This window comes from Mustela nigripes, chromosome X (assembly GCF_022355385.1).
Source record: "Mustela nigripes isolate SB6536 chromosome X, MUSNIG.SB6536, whole genome shotgun sequence".
In the NCBI taxonomy this organism is placed as follows: Eukaryota; Metazoa; Chordata; class Mammalia; order Carnivora; family Mustelidae; genus Mustela; species Mustela nigripes.
In genome coordinates this window covers 122,741,602-122,763,277 of record NC_081575.1, presented here as the reverse complement: position 1 = coordinate 122,763,277, position 21,676 = coordinate 122,741,602, and the positions used below count along the sequence as shown (strand labels likewise).

At 47.9% G+C, this 21,676-nt stretch overlaps 2 protein-coding genes and 1 long non-coding RNA gene across 8 annotated transcripts in view; 1 reads left to right on the top strand and 2 right to left on the bottom strand.

The window, feature by feature from the left end:
- Nucleotides 1-9,489, bottom strand: part of ARSD (arylsulfatase D) — a 20,202-nt gene extending 10,713 nt beyond the window's left edge. The window contains exons 1-3 of the mRNA XM_059385691.1: nucleotides 8,541-9,489; nucleotides 6,828-6,977; nucleotides 1,414-1,535 (exon numbers count right to left, since the gene is read on the bottom strand). Of these exons, the coding sequence (XP_059241674.1) occupies nucleotides 1,414-1,535; nucleotides 6,828-6,977; nucleotides 8,541-8,584 (316 nt within the window). The 5' untranslated portion in view covers nucleotides 8,585-9,489. The remainder of the gene's footprint in view (nucleotides 1-1,413; nucleotides 1,536-6,827; nucleotides 6,978-8,540) is intronic.
- The window catches only part of LOC132007511 (uncharacterized), a 24,090-nt gene continuing 9,454 nt past the window's right edge, over nucleotides 7,041-21,676 (top strand). The window contains exons 1-6 of one of the 5 annotated variants that reach the window (XR_009401377.1): nucleotides 7,041-7,235; nucleotides 17,318-17,399; nucleotides 18,485-18,604; nucleotides 20,203-20,262; nucleotides 20,374-20,485; nucleotides 20,581-20,750. This is a non-coding gene — a long non-coding RNA (uncharacterized LOC132007511). Of the gene's footprint in view, nucleotides 7,236-10,419; nucleotides 11,067-11,312; nucleotides 11,435-17,317; nucleotides 17,400-18,484; nucleotides 18,605-20,202; nucleotides 20,263-20,373; nucleotides 20,486-20,580; nucleotides 20,751-21,676 lie in introns of those variants that run through there. The other 4 variants (XR_009401376.1, XR_009401378.1, XR_009401379.1 and 1 more) reach the window with 4 other exon arrangements.
- ARSL (arylsulfatase L) overlaps nucleotides 9,930-21,676 on the bottom strand; it is a 21,287-nt gene continuing 9,540 nt past the window's right edge. For both annotated transcript variants that reach the window (XM_059385688.1, XM_059385689.1), the window contains 6 exons: nucleotides 20,282-20,705; nucleotides 19,033-19,169; nucleotides 16,628-16,762; nucleotides 15,751-15,913; nucleotides 13,615-13,736; nucleotides 9,930-10,376 (listed from right to left, as the gene is read on the bottom strand). In XM_059385688.1, the coding sequence (XP_059241671.1) occupies nucleotides 9,994-10,376; nucleotides 13,615-13,736; nucleotides 15,751-15,913; nucleotides 16,628-16,762; nucleotides 19,033-19,169; nucleotides 20,282-20,705 (1,364 nt within the window). In that variant the 3' untranslated portion in view covers nucleotides 9,930-9,993. The remainder of the gene's footprint in view (nucleotides 10,377-13,614; nucleotides 13,737-15,750; nucleotides 15,914-16,627; nucleotides 16,763-19,032; nucleotides 19,170-20,281; nucleotides 20,706-21,676) is intronic.

The following is a 21,676-nucleotide window of genomic DNA, read 5'->3' as shown; positions in this document are numbered from 1 at the left end:
AACTCTATCCATCCATCCATATATCCACTCACCCATCCACTCATACACCCATCTAGTCATCTATGCACCTAGCCATCCATCAATCTGTTATGTACCTATTATCTATAATCTATCTATCTATCTAATCTAGCTATCATCTATTTATCTATCATCTATCTATCTCTATCTTCTATCTCTGTATCTTCTGTACATTATCTATCTATGGCAATGGTTCCCAACCGAAGGTAATTCTGCCCCCCAGGGAACACGTGGCAAATGCCCAGTGACACTTTTGGTTGTCACAACTTGGTGGGGAGAGTTGGCTCTCCCCAGTAGTAGTGGCTGCTACTAACATCTTGCACATAGAGACCTGACCCCCAGCATCTCAGAATGTGACCGTGTTTGAAGATAAGAGATCAGGTCTTTTAAAGAGGTAAAAAAAAAAAAAAGAAGTCGTTGGAGTAGGCTCTGTTCCCATAGGAATGGGGTCTTTATAAGAAGAGGAGCTACAGACAGATGGCCACGTGAGGACAGGGAGAGAAGGCAGAGTCTATACGCCAAGGAGAGAGGCCTCAGGGGAACTAGCCCTACCCTGGATCTCAGACTCCCAGCCTCCAAGATGGTCAAAAAAGTAATCTGTGTTGTTTAGGCTGGTCCTTCTGTGGTATTCCGTACAGCAGCTCGGACAAACGAAACCTCAATATTCCAATATGTAAATGTACTCGCTTATTAACCCCCTCTTCCACTGATGAACTGTGTCTGTGTTTGCAACGTACAGATGTACAGACAACGTTCAGTGCTGCTGTGAAGTTCTCATTCCATCTTTTGTAGAACGTGCATGCGTGCACATGTTGGGCTCCTCCTTAGGAATTCCTGGGTCATGGGAGTGCCTGCTTTCAGCTTAAGCAGACAGACAACCTTGAGGATCTCACCAACCTTGTCCCCTTCTGACTCTGACCCTCCTACTTTTCCCTTAGAAGGACGTTGGTGATGACACTGGGCCACCTGCATAATCTAGGGTAATGTTCCCATCTGAAGATCCTTCACCTAACCCCAGCTTCAAAGTCCCTTTTGCCATATAAGGATTTAGGATGTGGGATCTTTGAGAACCATCCTTTAGTTTCCTATATGCTCACCCAAAGCCTATCTGAAATCATGACTACACACCCAGATGGACTAAAATATTTAAACAAATAAACACAATGTCAACCATAACCAGCTACCCTTGCAGAGTTTCTGTCTCTGAATTCCCAATCAACCCAATCATCGCATGACTACCTAAAACACACCAGTCTTCATGTCATTTGAGGGGATACCATTGCCCATTAAATGTGCACCGTTCTACCTGGATCTTGACCATCGCTGATCACACTGAGGACAAGTAATGAGTAGACGCAGGCTTGCCCCCTTCTCAGTCGTCCCGGCAACACTGACCTGATCTGAAGGAGTGCCTCCCCGTGAGGAAGGAAGATCTGCTGGGGGTGCAGAGGGGGGCGGCCGCCAGGTGCTGGGTGAGCCTCACGCCTTCCTCTGCAAGCTGGTCAATATTGGGCGTCCTGAGTAAACCACACACAAACATCCCTGTCAAGACAGCCCTTACAGGGATCCCTGCACCAAAGGGCATGGCATGGAGTACATCAGTGTTTCCTGAGGGTTTTATGATTAGTTGCATATGGTGTCTTGCAAAGGCAGATGGACCCATCCCCAAAACAACCAGCATGAGCACATGGATTGAGGACCTCTCGCTGCAAAAGGGGCTGAGCCCTTGTCCCGGGGTCTGGGGCTGCAGCCCAGCCCACTGCATGCATAGCCACCGTCTGAGCCCATCGCATCACCCGGAGGAGGTCTTGTGGGCCAGGAACAAGCTTCTCTGGATGCTGTTGCTGTGTGTAGGGATAAGAGTTGCACAACGTCTTGGTCTTACGGTCTACTCCTGTCTGCCAGGAGGTTGTGACCACACCAACCTACTGGCTTGCAAAGGTGGGTCCCTTACAGCTCGCTACCCTTTGCTCCTCTGTGAGCACGCTCTAGTTCACAAATGGGAAACGGTCTTCCCAATCCAATGGGGGGAAGGAACACCATGCCTTTCCTGTTTGTACCACCAAGTTTCCATGTGGATGGGTTAAATGGCAGAGGGCAAGTGGATTAAAGAGACATGGGAAGACATGAAGAGTGAAGCCACTGGCCAGAATAAAATCTGTGAGAGATGATACCTAAAATTTCCTTACTGGGCAAGTGTTCTAATGGCCCAAGTTCAAAGGCATCTTTGGAGATGAATTGAGGCATGGCTGGAGGCCTTTCTTGTTGAGTATGAGTGTTGGCGGAGGGTGCTGAGGGAGTTGACAATGGTCCACAACCATTATTTATGGGGAGGAGCCTCAGGGTCCCTGTTCTCCCAGTGCCCTGGGAGAAGCATGCAGACGTGACCATGGCTTTTCTGAAGGTCTGGGCAGGCTCAGGCTGAGTCCTATACTAGTAGATGCTGTTTTCTTGGACACAAGTCTCTTCCAAAGCCTTGTGACCCAGAGGATCCCCGTCCATAAGTTTTGTAGATAGAGGACAGAAATATGATGACTCCTGAAGGACTTTGGGATGCCTACCGGCTCCCAAAGGACTTCTGGGAGCCGGTGGGCCTCCCAAAGTCCTAATGTGGGTTTTTGGATTCAAGAACTTCAGACGCATCAAAACCATCGCCAAGACCATCCTCCAAATGTTGAGGTAAATACCTTTCTTACTAACTCAGATGGGTGTTGCCAGTTTTGAAGAACACATTTTTCGTTTTAATTGTTGCTTTTGTTTGGGGGTGAACACAGTACTTGTGGTCTAAAAAATATGAAAAATTACAACTGTATCCTTCAAAATCCTCAAAGGTGGAGAAGCACAGAGGTGAGGGGCAGAAGGACAGTGTTCAAAGGATGTTTGGTGTAAATGCATAGGAGGCCAGTAAATAACTTCTAAGTTAGTGTAGTAATACAATAGCGTAACATCTTTGGAGATTATTAAAGTGAAAAGCTGCATTTCTGGAATCCCTGTGTTATCTTTAGACCCAACGACTTCTTAGTCAGCAGAGTGATCTCCCCGTTTGCAAGGAGACAAGCAAAGTTGGGAGCCTGAGTCACTCGTCCCTGGTCACGGAGCTAGAGAGTGCCAAGGAGGGTTTAACACCTCCATTAAATTACACCTTATCTGCGTGACTTAAAAAATCCACCGAGGGTAGCGTTCTGGAGGTTGTGGGACAAGTATGTCCATCCTCAGGCTCATATCTTCCATTAAGCATGGATTTTATGATAGTTCACAACCACCCGTCCACTTTGGGACCACTAAAGCTTTTTTCCCTGTCTTTGTTTCTATTTAAAGACAGTCCCCCTTGCCCTCTTGTGTGCAAGCTGTTGTCTGTACTCATTCAGCTGTGGCTTCCAGGCTCGTCCTGCATGCCCAGAAACCACAGCTGAGGTCAGTATTTTAGACACCTGCTGCTCTGGGCAGCTGCTGGGGCCCTGCCATGCCTCTGTTTTCAGGGAACAGCTGTGTCAGTCAAGACCGTTCTGGCCACTTTGCTCATCTTGAACTTTTTAAAAAATTGCAACCAACCCAAATATAAATGCTGTTATTAAAAAAAAAAATCACCCATTCTGTACTCATGCTGGTTGTTTTCAATAATCCAACTGTAAAAATTTATTTTTAACTAAACTATGAACACGAATTACAAGGGCTTATAGGATTCTACCAATTAAGTATAGTTATATTAGCTTTGACCTATTTTCTCAGGCTACAAAAGTTCTATCTCTAGCTTGATATCTAATCTATTATGTACCAGTAAATAACCATCTGTCTACCCATCCTTCCACCCCTTTCCATCCAACCATCCATCATCCATCTTTCCATCCATCCAACCATCCATCCAACCATCCATCCATCCAACCATCAAACCAACCATCCATCCATCCATCCATCCATCCATCCAATCATCCAACCATCCATCCAACCAACCATCCATCCATCCAACCATCCAACCATCCATCCATCCATCCAACCAACCATCCATCCATCCATCCAACCATTCATCCATCCATCCATCCATCCAACTGTTGTCTGTCTAGCTATCTCTCTTCTATCAAGTATTTATGTCCAACACATGTCTTCATGATTATCTACACTGGGGAACAGAATGAAAAATACCACAGGTTTCAACCTCGCACAGAAATCTTCTGCAGAATCTCATTCCTCCACTTGTGAAAAGATACCCTAAGACAGGAAAAATGCTCCTGATTTTTAAATTCTGTGCTTCTCAATCAATTTATGTCATCTCCTTCTTTCCCTAACCAAGCTGACTGGCAAAGATAATCCTAAAATATTACTCTCAAGTGCCTTTCATTTTTTTATGCATTCTTTCTCTTTTAAATAACCCTCTGGCCTGTGGGATCGGATATTTTTATTCTAAAAACAGAGGGAAAGTATGGGAGTGTCTGAAAGTGATACCAATATGCTGAGAAACCACCCAGTGACTCTCAAAAAAGGAATGGATGGGCAGGGCATGTATGACATTTTCCTGAAAGAAGACATATCTTTTCTTCCTATTATGCTAATAAAACAAGCAGGTTACACATGTATTTGCAGATTGGTTTCTGTCATTAACACATGTCTGGGGCGGGGGTTCACTTCCACGTTTTGCATCATGGTCCCAGAAGGAAAGGTGGAGATTATCCAAAGGCCTATGTGAACAGGGGAAACTGAGGCTGGACGTATGACTGATGGCACAGATACAGAGAAGCAGGATTAGGGCCACAGAGCCAGTCCTAGGGCTCCCTCTTCTGTCCTGACCTCCTGTTCCCCCAAACCTTGGTGACTACACATTCATTACACACCTCGTGGGTTCTCGACTTCCCTTTCTTACAAGGCAAGATATGAAACACAGACCCGGTGTGTCCCACATGAGCCAGTGGAGTGACTGTAAACAAGGGTGTCTGACATTTTCTAGGATATCTAGGCACAGCAGATCCCCTGATTCCTGGAGAGAATTCTATGGGACGTACTTACTAGTGAAGAACGGTTTATGTGCTGGAGGAGTCGGAATGATTTCACAGCAGATCTCCAAAGGATGAAGGCACAGATGCGTTAGAGCATGTGCAGTCAATTCCCCCTCGAAAGCCAAGACAGGGTGTAGCTTTCCCTAAACTGGGTGGTTTTTACATCTTCTACCTGTCAGCCTTGATGGCTTGCTTGGGCAAAACTGTTAAAAGGATGTGCCCTGCTCGTGTTGGGGTGGCTGGATGTGCTGTGGAGACAACAATATGAAGACCATGGAAGCGCAGTAGGTTTGGGCAGAAAGCCCACATTCCTCATAGGCTGACTGCAAGGGGCATGGGCTCGACATGGGTAAGGGTCGCGCTGCAACCCATGGGGCCAGCTGGCTCAATGTCTTCATCAGTGAGTCAGTGCACTAAATTAAGAGAACATTTTCGCCGCCTTTAGGATGTCCCCAAACACCGTCCTTGCGCTCGGCCTATATTTTAGTTGGAAGGAGAAACACTGGACATGAACACCACCACCATCACCACCCCCCCACACATATATCATGGGTGCTGCCCCCTAGCGTTGGTATTGGGTATGCAATCCCAGTTTCTCCATTAATTTCTTGGCTTAAGTTTTCTTAACACACACCGGCAGGCTGCAGGAGGTCCTGAAGGGTTAGGAATTCGTCCTAGGAATCCTGGGGTACACGATCCAGTCCATTACATAGAGTGATGGCTGAGAGAGGGCAAGGCGTGCTCTTGGGCTGTGAAAATGTTCTAAAATGCATCGTGGTGACTTTTCGGAAGCTACCAGAAGCCAATGGATTGTCCAGTTTTGTTGGGGGAATGGTCTGTCCCGGCAGGTATAACTGGGCAGGCTCAGCGTTGGGGGGAGGAAGGTCCCTGCATACACAGGGCAGTGTCTGCCGCTGTTGGAAAGGTCGTGACCAAAGGGGGTGGGCCTGGGTCTATCCTGGGCAGTCCCAACATGGGCTGCTAAGGCTAAGACAGATCGTGTGATGCTGCCCTGGTGGTCTTTCTAAAAGAAATGGAATGAGGGGCTTCTTGTCTCCTGTTGCACAGATTATGCAAACACCATCGTGCACATATTTGCCAGGAGGGAAGACGCAGGAGCCTGCGTATTGTGAATATGGAGGTCCACCGAGGTCCGCTGAGGTCCCCACAGCGAGTGAGTAGCAGCCTCAGGGGCACAGCTGTCCTGTCCTAATCCCCAGTATTTGTGAATGGGACCTGACTTGTAAACGGGTCTTTATAGGTGTCATTAGTTAAGGATCAAGGAATGAGCTCATCCTGGATCAGGGTGGCCCTAAAGTCAATGACAGGTGTCCTTGTAAGAGACAAAAGACAAGATACAGACACAGAGGAGAAGCCACGGGAAGACGGAAGGCAGAGATGGGAGGGATGTGGCCACCAGCGTAGGGACGCCTGGAGCTCCAGAAGCTGGAAGAGTCAGGAAGGACCCTGTCCTGGTGCCTCTGGAGGGGGCTCGGCCCTGCCCCGCCTGGATCTCAGGTTTCTGGTCTCCAGGACTGGGAAGAGAAGAAATTCCTGCGTCTCAAATTACTCCATTTGTTCTCTTTTGTTCCAGCAACACTAAGAAAGGAATACACCCAACCACCCGAGTGCCATGGTGTTTGAACATTTCAGTTTCAGACCCAGCTTCCCGGTCAAAAAGTAATTTCTTGGGGGTTCACGTCGGATGACCTGAGGGCTTTCCCACTACGGGCAGCTTTCAAAGACATCATAACCCACATGTGTTCTCCCACACAGACACCCACGACCCCTAGGACCACCAGCATCACCAGCCCGTTATACCTGAGCGTACGGTTCCCATAGCAACCAAGATCCCCAATGCCAAGATCGTCTGCCATTATCAGTAGAATATTGGGTTGAAGGGCATTTGCGGCTTTTAACTCGGACGTCCTCAGGAGCAAACACAGAAGGAGCGGACCCCACAAAAAGTCCCTGGAGAGACAACCAACAAGGCCCAAATTAACGTCCAGGATTTGTCATGTTCAGTGGGCATTTCCCAAGCGGCTTGCCGGGAAGGCACGTGCGTTCGCCCTGCATCAGGATTTAACCTCCTCACCCCGTTGGTCCTTAATTCTGCTACTTCGGCGGGGGCGCTCCTTAAAGGGCTGAGCGCTTGTCTTCCAGGGGCCCCTTTCCTGGTGCAAAGGCGGCCGGAGCACACCTTCGGTCCCTGGAGCCACCCGACAGGAGGTAGGCGGACCCAGAGGGTCGGAGCAGCGGGACACAGGCATTTTAAAAGGAAGAATGTGGGATTCAGGGCACCCCGGCCACGACAGGGAGACAAGGCACTGCTGGTGCGACCCAGTAGAGACAACACGGTCTTGGAGCCGCGTGGCCACCAAGGCCCCCGCGGGGCGCGCTAGGGACCGCGCGGGAAAGGGATTTGGGGCGTCCCGGACGCGGATCTCCAACCCTGCCCGCCCCCTAACCCGGCTGAACGCAGGGCCTGGGGCGCCCAGGTCCTCCCGCCTGGCTGGCAGCTCGAGCGTGCCTCGGGGCCGGCCTGCAGAGCCCCCAGTGCCGTCCTGTGCCCTGATTGCGCCCCCGTGCGCCAGCCGTCCGGAGCAGGGGGGCAGGGAAGGTCCCGGCGGCACAGGGCGGAGGCGGAGCGTCCAGAGGGTTGTGGAGAGGGGGAGGAGGGGGCACGGCCGCGCTCCCGCGACGGGGTCTTCCGGAACTGGGCAAGTCTTAGCGCTGGGGGCCAGGGCTCCGCTCCGGATGTGGGGGTGGGCAAGGCTCCGCTTGGGCTAGGGGAGGCCGGGCCGGGGGCCGGAGGCCGGAGCGGGGCGGGGCGGTGCCAGAAGGAGGAAGCCGCGCGCTTTGGGAGGCGGGGAAGCGGGTGCTGGACCGGACGTGTCTCAGAGTGGGGGAGGGTGCGGCCGTGCTGGGATGGGGGGGGGGCGGAACAAAGCGGGGATGCCCCCACTTTGGAGCAAGGGTGGGGTTGAGGGGACGTCGCGGTGCTGTCAGGGTGCGGAACCAAGGGGGGGGACGGGCGTGTCCTAGAGAGTGGGGATTGGGGACACGGCCGCACTCCGGGGGTTAGGCGCCAGGGAGCGGGAGGGGGCGTGTGCTGGACGAGGGGGCACGCGGCAGCGCTCGGGGGGGGGGGAAGAGGGTGTTTTGGGGGCCTGGTGCTGGCGCTGCTGGAGGAGAGGGTACTCGGGATCAAGGGAGCGCGTCCTACGTAGTGGGGGATGGGGACCAGGCCTCGCTCTGCCGGGGCGTGGCCTCTGCGCACCAGCCCGGCGGTTCCCCTTCCTGCCGGGGGCCCTCCCTCCCTCTCCTGGGTCCAGCCGCCCCTCTCCTCCCGTCCGGCTCCAGCTCCCCGGCTCCGCGTCCCTGCGACTGCGGGGCGGACGTCGAGCTGCGTTTTGGTGACTCCAAGGCGCACACACCGCCCGCCCGTCCCGGGGGCCACTGTCGCCCAGTGTGCGCCTCCCCCAGCCCTCATGCCCGCCCCGAGTAGGGGCCGCGTCCTCCGGCCCCGCGCACCTGGCAGCGGGCGCGGCGCGTCCCCTCGGAGCCCTGAGAGCCATGGCAGCGCGAGGGCCGGGCGCGCAGGACCTTGCCCCCAGCGCGCGGACCCGGACCCGCCCACGCAGCGGAGTCCTCCGGGCGGTAGGGCCCGGTCCCGCCCCAATCCGTTTAATCTCCTGTCGCCCAGGGCTTTCCGGGAATTGATCTTGGAAACCGGTTTTCCCGAGTCTCGGTGGCCTCCGGGCGGACACTCCTGGGAGACAATGAGATACCCGAGCTGGATCTGGGCTCGGGTAACCCCCGCAGTTTCCAGAAAGTTCTGGGGACTGCCCCCGTGCGGTCAGGCAGCCTGGTTGTGAATTCTGTTTCACTGGGGTCCGTGAGGCAATCCCCCTTCTCTATGGCCAAGGTGGGGGGCAGGGGTCAGGCGTGAGCTAGGCTAGTTAGACCCTCACCCACAGGACTTGACACCAGGGGGTCTACCTGGTGGTCACCTCCCCGTCCTGGTCCCCATTAGCTGCCCGGGAGTTCTCTTTGTCCCTTTCCAACTCCGTTCTGCGTTTTGCAGAGATAGTCATTGGGAATTAAGACTTGCCAAAAGCTTGAGGGTGGGGGCAGTTTGCTGAGGGATCTCTTCGGAGAAAAGATGATTTTGCCTTAGAACTGGCGGCCCTAGTTAGCTCATATTTCCTGAGAGGTCTCTGGAGAAGCCCACCCTGTCCACACCTTGACCTCAGGACTTCCCAGCTCTGCAGCTTGGAGAGGATGAAGTTAGGGGGTTAAAGCTGCGGTCTTGCAAAGTGATGGTGGTGGGGCGCGGGGCGTGCCTGTGTGTGCAGGGAGAGGGGCTTGGGTGCAGGGTCCGGAACAAAGTCCCCATCCTACTGGTGTCCGGTCCTGGGCATGTCCAGTGCAAAGGCTGCGGGCCCGGGGGCTTTGTGGTAGTTCAGGGACCTCCCACAAGCCCCCCACCAAGTTCTGGGTTTCCCTAAATTTCTAGGGCATCTGTTTGTGGAGAATAATTGCTTGAAAAGTGTTAATAAACCCAGACTCTTTAAACTCTTTAAAGGTTAAATAAACCCAAACTTTAAACTCTTTAAAGTCACGCCTTTTCTGGGCTATGTTTGGTGCTCCGCTGGCCTTGGTCGGCAAACCCATCTAGTACGGAAGTATCTTCCACTGGGACTGTGAGTCTGGATGGGGTCAGAGCAGCCTCCTCTGGGTGGGGCTGGGGTTGGGGAATGGAAATCCCCATGGCAGGAGGGGCTTTGCTCCTCACTCTTTGGGGGTCCAAGGGGGCTTAACAAGCCCAATGTGGTTCGGTTGACTTAAGGGTGATGGTACACTGCTGTGTCTTCCTTATACCTTTTGGGTTTCGGGGTGCAGAACTGTTCCAGCCACATAAAAGGATGACATAATCACAGGGGAGTTGTATTTGGACCAAGAAGTACCGGGACGAGGGAGAGAGCTAGCTCTCTCCGACAGGGGACAGTGATTCAGGGTCATCTTCCCGATCACACCAGCAGAGGGGGAACTGGCCACAACAGGGCTGGAGCCAGGGTTTCCAGGTGTTGCCCTGCGTGTCCAGCTGCAGAGGAACCGGGCTGAGGGTCCGGCGATGCTCCTCCACGGCCCGTGCGACAGTGTCCATCACCTGATGGAACAAGGGCTCCGTGTCCGGGGTGAGGGCGTGGGCTTCGGAGGGGTCTCTGGACAGGTCGAAGAGCAAAGGTGGGTCGTGATGGGCCACTCGGTCTCCAGAGCACGGGCAGACCCCTCTCCCATAGCAGGCACCGGCGCCCTCTGGGTGGAACACTGGGGTTGTGTAGTGGACTTTCCATAGTCTTCCTCCTGAGGGAAAGACGAGAATCTCAGGGGGTTGACGTGGAGAAGCAGAACGATGGCTGGAGAGACGCTGAAGTGAATGGTTGAGCAGATGGGGACCATCCATGCCATGGGATGGAATCAGCCATAAAAATAAATGAAGCTCTGAGATCTGTTACCTTGTGCATAAACTCGAAAACACGCTGCTCCGTGAGAGAAGCCAGATACCCAAGGACACAGAGTGTGGGATCTCCTTGGTAGGAGACGTCCGAAACAGGGAAAGAACAGTAGATGCCCAAGGCTGGGGAGGAGAATGGAGAGTGAGTGCTAACAGGGACGGGGTGTCTTCAGGGGAATGGAATGTTCTGGTACGAGACACAGGTGCTGTTTGCACAACACGGTCAATGTATCAAATGCCCCTGAGTTGTACCGTTTAAAAGAGTGAATTTTTCAGCGTCATGGGCTGAAATCGTGTCCCTCCAAAATTCATATATTGCAGCCCAGACCCCCAAAAGGATGGAATCAGGAAGTGGAGGCTCTGGGGGATTAACAGATGACAAGGACAGAGCCCTCAAGAACGGGATGAGTGCCCTGACAAGGGCCAGGACAGAGCTTGTGTCCCTTGTCTCTCCACCACATGAGGACACAGCGAGAAGGTGGCAGTCTACCGGCCAGCAGAAGCCTGTCTTGGTTGTCCAGCCCCTAGAACTGGGAGAAGTAAGTCTGTGGTTTGTAGGCCACCAGTCCGTGGCCTTCTGCTGAGACTGAACTACAGCTCGGTAAAGCTGTTTGCAAAGGAGTGAATAACTCGTGCGTGGTTCCAGGCAAGATGCTCAGAGGCTTAAAATGGCAACAGCTGTTCTCTTGAAGCTTGCTCCCAGGCTCTCCCCACCCCCACAGCTAGGCAGGCCCCGACAGGAAAAGGAAGGGAGTGAGGAGGAAAGGACAGAGATAGGGAGGACAAGCTACAGCAAACCACCTCCAGCCTCTGGGAGGGCACCAGACCGAACTCCGCCTCAGGAAGAGACTTTGAAAGAATGGAAGGGAGGTCCATCAGGGCTCCTGCACCAGCCTCCTGCCAGGAGGTGGGTCATACCAACATCACTGCCTGTCCTCCCCGGCTTCCTGCTTTTGGGAGGGAGGCCCCCACAACCATGCTTTGTATCCCCCACAGGGCAGTGAGTCTGGGGGAGTCACGTGGGTAACCAGAGTGTAGAGAGCAGGGTTTTGGTGGGTCTGCCTCCTCCAGGAGCAGCTCCAGGGGCAGAAAGACCAGGAAGCAGGGACAGATAAGGGTCAGGATCAGGGCTCCTCCTGGGCTCTGGGAAGGAAGTCACAGAGTTTGGCCCTATGGGCCCAGCAAGGTCACTCACGGCTGTGATAATTCAGCAAACGTGTTGAGCACAAGGAGAAGATGGGCAAGTCTTAGGGAGGCAAAAAAGGCCAGACAATGGTAAACTCACAAAAATAAAATTATAAAGGGTGGAAAACAATGGTGGATGTGTGAGTGTGGGGGGGGAGGGGGGAGGATGGGTGCACCATGGCAGCATTCTTTGGGTCAAGAAACCCTCGCTGAAAAGTTAATATGGCATTTAAACATCGAGAATGAGCCAGTCACGTGGAGATCCAGCCCTCTTTGAGGGGGATTCTCAGAGATGGGGAGGGGATAGGTCATCGTACAAGGAGGAATTTGTTCTGATGTGTGTGCCGTGGGTGGTCTTGGGATGGCTTTCAGCAGGGGGGCTAAGTGCATTATTCATGTAGGATGAACGGTGGATCTCTGAAAGCCAGTTCGGGTGCCCTTGAAGAGGCTTGGGCACTGGGAATACACTCCCCATCTGCTGTCTTTGAAAAAATATAGACGCATTTGCCCAATGACTGAGAGATGAGAGGTCCGTAGTGGGGTAGCCAGAGTGTCCAAGAACAGATCGGATCACGGGACGCACTCATTTGTGGTCTCAGGCATGCATAGATGTAGACTGCGATGTAAAATGGAATGACGGTTTTTTAGGAAACCCTCAAAAATGGAAGGAGATGGGCAATACATCCTTTTTAAGAAATGAAATGTAGCACTAAAAGCCATTCTAGATTATAATAATATTGAAGAGAATGGGTGAAAAGGGAGGGACATTTAAGGAAAAAATAAAAAAATCTATGGTAATTTCCTCAAATAAGGGAAATCCAAAGGGGTGTTCCTTGTCTCCGGATTCAGACAGTTAGAGACTTGTAGAGAATGGTTTTGAGGCATGGAAAGATGAGTTAAAGCACTAGGAGCATAGAGCCCTTCCCAAACACTGATGAGAAAAAAAAAAAAAAAAAAAAGAATCAGAAAACCTATGCAATCACAAAGTCCCGAATCTGATCAATTCATAGGGCAAATCCAACCGAGGAGAAAATGTCAGGAAACGTCAGAGTAATAGGGAAATAAAAATGAAGAAAAGTCACTCAAATAGGTGAAACTCTGTTATTAGAAGACAAAGGTAGCAGCAGAAATTAACTGTGTCTAAAATTAAAAAATAATAGTTCTCCAGTCAATGCAAGAACTGAGTTTTTGAAAGAAACATGATCCCTAAAACCAGAAAACTTCTGGGAATGCCAGTTAGGTGAGGATGAACAGTAGATCCTTCTACACATGAAGGCAATTAAAATGCAATGACATCACATGGGACAGGAATAATAGGTTTGATGAAATGCATACTTTTTAAGTAAGAAGAGTAAGGGGAGGGACAGAACAGGTTTCAGTTGCGAAAATCTGATACTGGAAAGATAACCAAACGTCTCCCTGAGTTAATGGACGCATGGGATGCCAAGACAATTCAGATTCCCAAGGGATTAAAAAAAAATAATCTTGCAAATGATCTTAGAGTTCTTTGAAAAGGCCAGTTGGGCCAAAATAGCCCAGGAAATTTCGAAATGCAAAAATTGTTCGGTATGGACACGGCGGCTTCTATCACAAAGTTATGGTTATTACAAGGGTGAAACCGTGATGTTGAGTTAAGGTGGTTGAGACAGGTGGAAACTGATGTAGACTAAGAGTAGGGGCTTCGAGGGCGAGAGGCAGACCGCAACACTTGTGGGCAGGAAAGCCATATGAAAACCCCATAAACAATGATAATATGGTGATACGGTAAATGACTGCTTGCATCAGGAAGGACGTTGCTGTGTCTGGGGAAAATACTGCCCAGAAATCAAGAAAAGGGCCAGTTGTGAAGCAAAGCCATGGGAACAGAAGCCAAGATGGGACTTGATCACCCAGAGTACTCACCGTGCCGTTGGTGCCAACGGACTGCGTGCAGGAAATTCTCACAGTAATGCATCAGGAACTCGTGGTCCGACTGCTGTGCTGTCCCCAGCAGCAAGGGCAGCAGGTCCCGGCCATCGATCACCCTGCGGACAGGAGCACAGGGACTCAGGGGGGCACGGAAGGCATTCTTGAGCCTTCCCAAGCTTAGGGAAACATTGCAAGAGACACCTCCATTATTCGTCTACAAACATCACCTTTGGCTAAAAGATCACCCAGGATCCCACATGCTCAACTGAACTTACTATTTGCCCAACCTTATTGCGAATGCAAGAATAAGTGGAAAATTCAGGGAAATGCCTTTTTGGTTTTATACTTTATTGGGCTCTAAGCCATGGCAGCATATGCTGTCTTCTTAAACCAACATGGTGCCATTTCCTTGTCTGCAGAGTGCCCTGCCTCTCCTCCCCTCCGCCAGCCCTGCCTTCCTCATCTTCCTCCCCCTCCCCTTCCCTGTCTTCTTCAGTTTCCAAGATGGAGCTCCATTCCCATTCAGGATGGAGGTTCTTGGGATTCCACTTCCCTTTCCTCCACACTTCTTAGGAGAAAACCTATATCGAGCAATGTGATGTGCAAGGGTGCTGCCTCGGGCATTTTTATGTCCCAGGGACCTGGTCAATTTTCAGAAACCTTTGTGTCCAGATGAAAACCATCAATACCAAGGATAGATTTTTACAGATACCATGAACTTTGAAAAGCCGTAAAAAGGGGATCTTTTTCTCTAATTTGACGAGTGTTCTTCGTCAAGGTAGAGAATTCAAAACCCCAAGGAGATTTTACTTAGAGTTACTAATTACCATGAAAAATGAAACAAAAGAACCTATCTACAACATATATGTGTGTATGTGTAAATATAATTACACCTCCAAAAATATATTCATTTACACATAGACACATGTATACGATTCTGTGTCTGTGTGTATACCTATATCAGACACTACATGGCTATATTTATTTTACCTTCTCATGCAGCAACACATTCTCAATATACGTGTCAGACAAATTTAATTTTTCAAGCAAGTGATATAAATTAATTTAAAAATTAGCGCCCAATTAGGAAAAATAATCAACTAGAGATATGATATTCACTGCAAGAAAAGAGACAACAAGGTGTGAAATATTCAGCCTCTAAGGATAAAACAGTGAAAATTATAACACACACATTGATGTATACTTGTATAGACACATATGCGTAATTTATATATATAAACGACATGTACAGAATTGACATCGATTTTAGTTCTGTTATGTTTTAAAATGGCTATGTCACATATGACTGCTAGTGATTCCTGATGAAAAGTTTGACAAAATATATCAAGAGATTTACCTATAAACGGTCCTACTCTTTGACTCAGGAATTCACTTTCTAAAGGATTCTTACTTAGGAGGCAATTATGACTGGCAATAACGTGACCGGACAGTATTTTTTTTTTTTTAAAGCAAGGCTAACGTCCACATGTAAGGCGATGGTTGAAAGAAAATAACATGAAGTCATTAAATTTTGTTGTCTATGAACAAAAATTTCTAGAAATGTATATATTTCTATAAATTATATATATATATAAAAAACATGGAAAATATATCTAAATGATATATCTTAATCTACGTATCTAGACAGATCTAGATAGATCTAGATAGATGATATACATCATACAATTATAACTATGAGAATCCTTTATTATCCTATGATTGGACAATTATGATTATATGATTGTATACATAATTCACTATCCGATTCTGAAATAATTTTATTTTCTATTTCCCCCCCAAGTTTTCTGTAATTTTTGAGATGAAGGAAAATTGAAATCTATGCAAAATCTCTACCACGGAAAGGAATTTCCTGTGACAAACTGTTAGATTGTTCAGTGACCACCATGATAAAATGCCTTCACTCAGGAGAAGGAAAGTGGGCGTTCTCTGTATAAAATGAAGCAGGTAGCTGATCCTGGTGGCTGAAAGTAGGGAGCCTCGAGAGAGTGTTTTCCCAGAGACTCATTTCATGGACATGTTACGCAATTCAAAAGTGACAATGACATTTCACATACATGTTTGTCTGTATGGAAAACTGACTAGCTTGGGTTTCCTGGAGCTGTTCTGTACCTGTCCTGGGGCACCTCACCGCCCCCCAGCTGGAGCACGGTGGGGAAAACATCCATCAGGCTGGTGGGCTCGTGGATCACTCGGCCGGCCGGCAGCACCCCAGGCCACCGGAAGATCCCTGGGACGCGGATCCCACCTTCCCAGCCCCCCATACCTTTGCCACCTGTGTGTAAACATGAACAGAAAAGAATGTGATTGTTCCATGTTTTTTTGGCAGTGTGTTTTGTCGTCTTTGGGAGGATGGCATCTTTGGGGGTTACACCCAATAAGGATGTGTCCGTAGTTGGTAAAATTCCAGTTTGAATATGATGTGGCCACCACGGTCCTTGGATGCATTGTGTAAATCCTGAGTCCATCACTTGAATGGATGACCAAAGTGTGGTCCCTCCCAACAATGGAAGATGACTCAGCCATGAAAAGGAGTGAAACACTAACACTTGGCATAATGTGAATGAGTCTAGAAAACTTCACGCTCGGTGAATGCAAGCCAGTGGCCAAAGACCACATAACTGCATGATTCCATGGAACGGTTACACTAGGGAAATACACAGAGATTGAACTCAACTGGTGGTTGTCAGGGGCTGGGCACAGAGAGAATCAGGGAATGATTGCAAATACATGCTGAGGTTCTTTCTGAGGGGATGACCATGTTCTGCCATTAAGTGATGGTGATGGTTGCACAATTCTGTGAATAGACCAAAAACCATGGCATTGGGCAAAAGAAAAAAAAAAATCACAGATTATAATTTCCACCTCAAACAGAAAAACAGTATTCCGTGGTGACTCTCTTGAGGTGGGTGGCCCCATTCCATGGGAAGGGTTGGGAACTGTAGGGTAGGGATAGAGACCATGAACAAGAAGCCCATCATCTCTCTACCTTTGTAGATTCCATTCCAGCCGCCATATTGGTTGTTTCTGAGTTGAGCCTCTAAAGATCCCCCGTGATCCGACGTAAAATAAACAAGAGTGCTATTGGTCAAACCTTCCATATCCAAAGTATCAAGGATCTGCCCTGTGAAGAATATGTGCATTTGAGCAGGTCAAAATGGAGCCTATCTTAAACCAAGATGTTCAGTTGTATGGCTCAGCATTTTGGAGATCTCCATGAGGAGGAGCCTTGAGTATTCACATATAATGGGAGTGGGTAGCAATAAAATCATGAATCCCGAATATCACTGACTCAAGATGCATATACACCCTTAGATATACCCCATTCTGTTTCTAAAAAGTTTTAGGCAAGCTACAGAGTATAGAGTACATAGGAAAAAATAGCAAAAGCTTAGAAAGGAGGCAAAAAAGAAAAAAGAGTATAGAGTCAATTATATTTCAACTAAACAAAGGGAAGGAGTGGGAAAAAGGAGAGATCAACAGGGTCTAGGAACAAGGCTGACAATGGCATTGGCAATGTATGTCCATCTGTGAAGAATGGTTTACAACGGTGGCTCCAAGTCTCTTATAATCACCTCAAAGGGAAATCTTATGGTTGATGCAATTCACTGTGTCTATGAGATTTTATTTTATTTTTTTTATTTGGATGGGAAGAACCATATTATTTTATTTCCCACAGGAGACAGAACTACAATCTACTTTTTCATGAGGACCTGGTGTTGTGAAAGTTGACTATGGTCTCAAGTAGATCCTGTTACTGGGTAGGTTTTACTTCTACCTTATCTGTGTCTTTATATTTAAACAGTATATCTTTTGAGCTGGGTCTTGCTTTTTTCTCCAGTCTGGTGACACTGCATTTTCATGGGTTTAACTGAGCACAGTGAAGACCATTTTCCATCCCTTTAGCTTGAAATTAGCCATGTCCCTATTATTTTTCTCTTTCATTGTTCCATCTGTAGTTAAGACATTTCTTTGTCTTCAATTGCTGAAGACTTAAAATCTGTGGTTCTAGGAAATCCCCCTCCTTCAATTAATAGATTTTATTTTTTTAAAACAGCTTTCAGTTTTAGAGATAAGCTGAGTCATAATGTCATCTATGAGCCAATACCAATAAACTATTATTAACTAAAGTCTGTAGTTTCTATGGTGGTTCGCTCTTGGTGGTGTACATTCTAAGGGTTTTGATAAATGCATAATACCATGTACCTAGTGTTCTAGTACCAGACAAAATAGTTTCTCTTTCCTAAAAATCCCCTGTCCTCCACCTATTTACACTTGGACCATGATTTTCATTAAAAAAGTTGTCAGTATTGTGGCTGGACTGAGTTTGAAACTCAATCAAGAGCCATCAATCTGGGATGCCTGGGTGGCTCAGTTGGTTGGACGACTGCCTTCGGCTCAGGTCATGATCCCGGAGTCCTGGGATCGAGTCCCGCATCAGGCTCCCAGCTCCGTGGGGAGTCTGCTTCTCCCTCTGACCTTCTCCTCGCTCATGCTCTCTCTCACTGTCTCTCTCTCAAATAAATAAATAAAATCTTTAAAAAAAAAAAAAAGAGCCATCAATCTCAATCAAGGAGCACAGAGACACTGAAGCCATAGAGAAGATTCTTGACCTAAGTCTTAAGAATTCCTTATCTTGATGGACTTAGGAGTTCTTAACTACGCACTGGAGAATTTCATAGTTTATCATTCGATATGTATTGGATTACATATATCTGTACGTCTTTCATTTAAAGGATTATCCCTCAAGTTGTGGCATGGTGAATTCTATTTTAAACACGCAGTATTTGGCATCATATAAAAATAGCGTGTATTTTCCACTGATCCTTAATCTTTTCCACACAAGGACCATAGTGGCAGTGATGAGTCAGTCTGTCCTGAAGCTGCACTGGGGATGTGATGTGACATCGATCGTTGCCTACCTATCTCCCAACCACCAGCATTTTTGCCAACAATTTCCTCCAAGGTAATGTTTTCAATGGATTATATAAATCATGTTTTCTCCTAAAATCTCTAATTCCCATTATGTTGCAGCTCCTAGCCCTCTATGTCCACCAGCATGTCAACCCTAGGTCATCCAAGTCCTTGCTTGAGCCTCACGGGAGTCACTGTGTTTATATCCGATGTACCCACTGAAGAAATGTGCACTCTGTGTCATACCAGGGATTATTCCAAACCCAGGGGATACACAGGGAGAACAAAGCAAGACAATCCTACCCATGGGGATTTTAATCTCTGTTCTCCTGGGGAAAAATAATAAATCAATCCACCTAAAACAGTGTGATGAGCAGAAAGAAAGCAAACACAGTTAATCTAATCTCATTCTGTATGTCCTTTCCTCCTGCTGCTTTGGGAGGGACACGTGTCCTATTTTCACCAGGAAAAGGCACTTACCCACCATCCAGTCCATCTCTTCTGTGTTATCCCCATACAGCCCATGCACGCTCTTCCCACGGAACATCTCCGTAGTGATCAGAGGGGTGTGCACATGTAGAAAGGAGACAAAGAGGAGGAAAGGTCTGTGCTTGTTCCTGAAAATAAATAACGGCGACTGGAGTTATTTCTACTTAAGGATAGATTGAGGTCCTAGAGACACAAGATAGAGATCTAGTTTGTCACTTCCTTCAACAAGTATATCTGCTACTCTTTAATGGGATGACTTTACTCTTCTAAAGTCTGTTGAAAAATTCACACTGATACCATACACGTTTTTCCCCCTGAATTTTATCAATTTATAACTCTACATACTTCTGGCAAATGAACGTAAGATGGAACCCCAGGCAACTGTCTGATCTGATGTTTATTTCGATTAGTTCAGTATATGTTCCCATTTAGAACCTTAGCATACAGAATAAAGCGATTATTTTACATTTGGTTTTCTTTTTAATTGCTCTCAAGCAATAAAGTTTAGGATATAAACTTTATTGCTTATTTTAAAATACACTTGAAAAATGGCAAGTATTAGGTTATTAATTTCAATTTCATTGTCCCCCATCTTGGTGGTGCCTCATCTGTTCCTCTCTCTGTCTTTGACAGTAATTATCAGTATCATTTCTCACCCATGTTAGGCAAGCCCACAAAAAGAATGTTCTGGAACATGATCACAACCTCATCTCCACCAGGTGAATTGGGGTTCTATGCTGTCCCCCTCTTTACAGAAACACTTGGGGAGCATGGAACTGGCTCTGTGTGATGTAGCTTTATATCTTGCCCCTCTTAACTGTGACATAGTAAGTGCCTTTGTTATTCAAATTTACATTTAAGATAGAGTTAACAACAGGACAACTTAGTTCCAATGATAGAGCTTTAAAAATATTTATATTTATTGTAAATCTTCAGGTAATTCAGTTTGTTGTGTGAGTTAAATATGGCCTGTGGTGATCAGTGGGTGCTTACACAATGGTACTAGCTCCAAGGATTGGGGGACAACAGCAAATTTCATGTGCCCTGTCACCTGTTTCAATTGTCACCATCAACTTGGGCTCAACAGAGCATTTCTGACACATTTTATCAAAAATATCTTCCCGGGCCAGAATGAGTTCACCATTCCTATCTCCATTACAGAAAGAAAGTGGAAGATTTTTCAAGATTCATTTTCATCATGGACCAGAGACTAGGATAAAGGTAACTCTTTGATGCTCACCTTTGGACAAAGGATGAGACCTCTTTGAGAACAAGAGGTGTCGTCCTTTGAAAGTGCATGGGCTGCTCCGTGATGGTGTGGTTTCTCATCAGAAAGCAGTCTGCATGAACAATCAAGACCCCTATGAAACAGGAGGTCACAGAGAGCAAGATGGCGGCAATGGTCAACCAGATGACTGGCGTCCATGAGCCCGATGTCAGATGGGTGAGTTTCCCAGCGGTGAGTGTGAGGGCAGCAAAGACCATGATTTGGAAGCAGACGTGGAGTTTGTACTCCATGCCTGCACGCTTCTCCGACAGTTCCCAGTGGATGCAATCTCCCATCATGGAAAATGGCATTCCGTAGAAATGGTCAAATCCGTGGCTGATGGGATGGTGGCAGTGATCATCGGAAGAGTCACAGTTGAGGCCCAGATGCCATTTTCCTGAAAGGCAAAGAGGATTCCCATGTCACCACCGGCTGATCATTGGTTAGTAGGTATTGCAGGCTGGCCCTCTTCTAGCTGTTCTGCCGCATGCACGAACGGGGTGGGGAGGTACAAAGATGTGGGTGGTGTTCACGGCTATTTCAACCACAACCTGGCTTAGCACTGTTACAGAGCAATGAGACGCCTGTGTGGCAGCATTATGTGGCACGTTGTTTCCCGTGCTACTGAAACAAATTACTATTAATTTGTGATTGCTTGAAACAATAGGAATTTATGTTCCCACAGTTCTGAAGCTCGAACCCCAGGATCAAGGTTTGACAGAACCGTGCTCCCTCTGCAGGCTTCGGGGGAGGATCTTTCCTGCTTCTTCTACTTCTGGGGGCTCCAAGAGTTCCTTGACTCATGGTCATATCCCTCCCACTCTGCTTCTGTGGCCACACTGCCTTCTTCCCTTCCGTGTCATATATCCCTCTGTCTTTGTTTTTTTAATTTAATTTAATTTTCAGTGTTCCAAAATTTATTGTTTATGCACCACACCCAGTGATCCATGCAATACGTGCCATCCATAAAACCCACCACCAGGCTCACCTAAACCCTCACCCCCCGCTCCAAAATCCTCAGTTTGTTTCTCAGAGTCCACAGTCTCTCATGGTTCATCTCCGCCTTTTATTCCCCCATCTCTCTTCTCCTCTCCATCTCCCCATGTCCTCCATGCTATTTGTTATGCTCCACAAATAAGTGAAACCATATGATAATTATCTCTCTCTGCTTGACTTATTTCACTCAGCAGAATCTCTTCCAGTCCCATCCATGTTGCTACAAAAGTTGGGTATTCGTCCTTTCTGATGGAGGTATAATACTCCATTGTGTATATGGACCGCATCTTCCTTATCCATTCGTCCGTTGAAGGGCATCTTGGTTCTTTCCACAGTTTGGCGACCTTGGCCATTGCTGCTATAAACATTGGG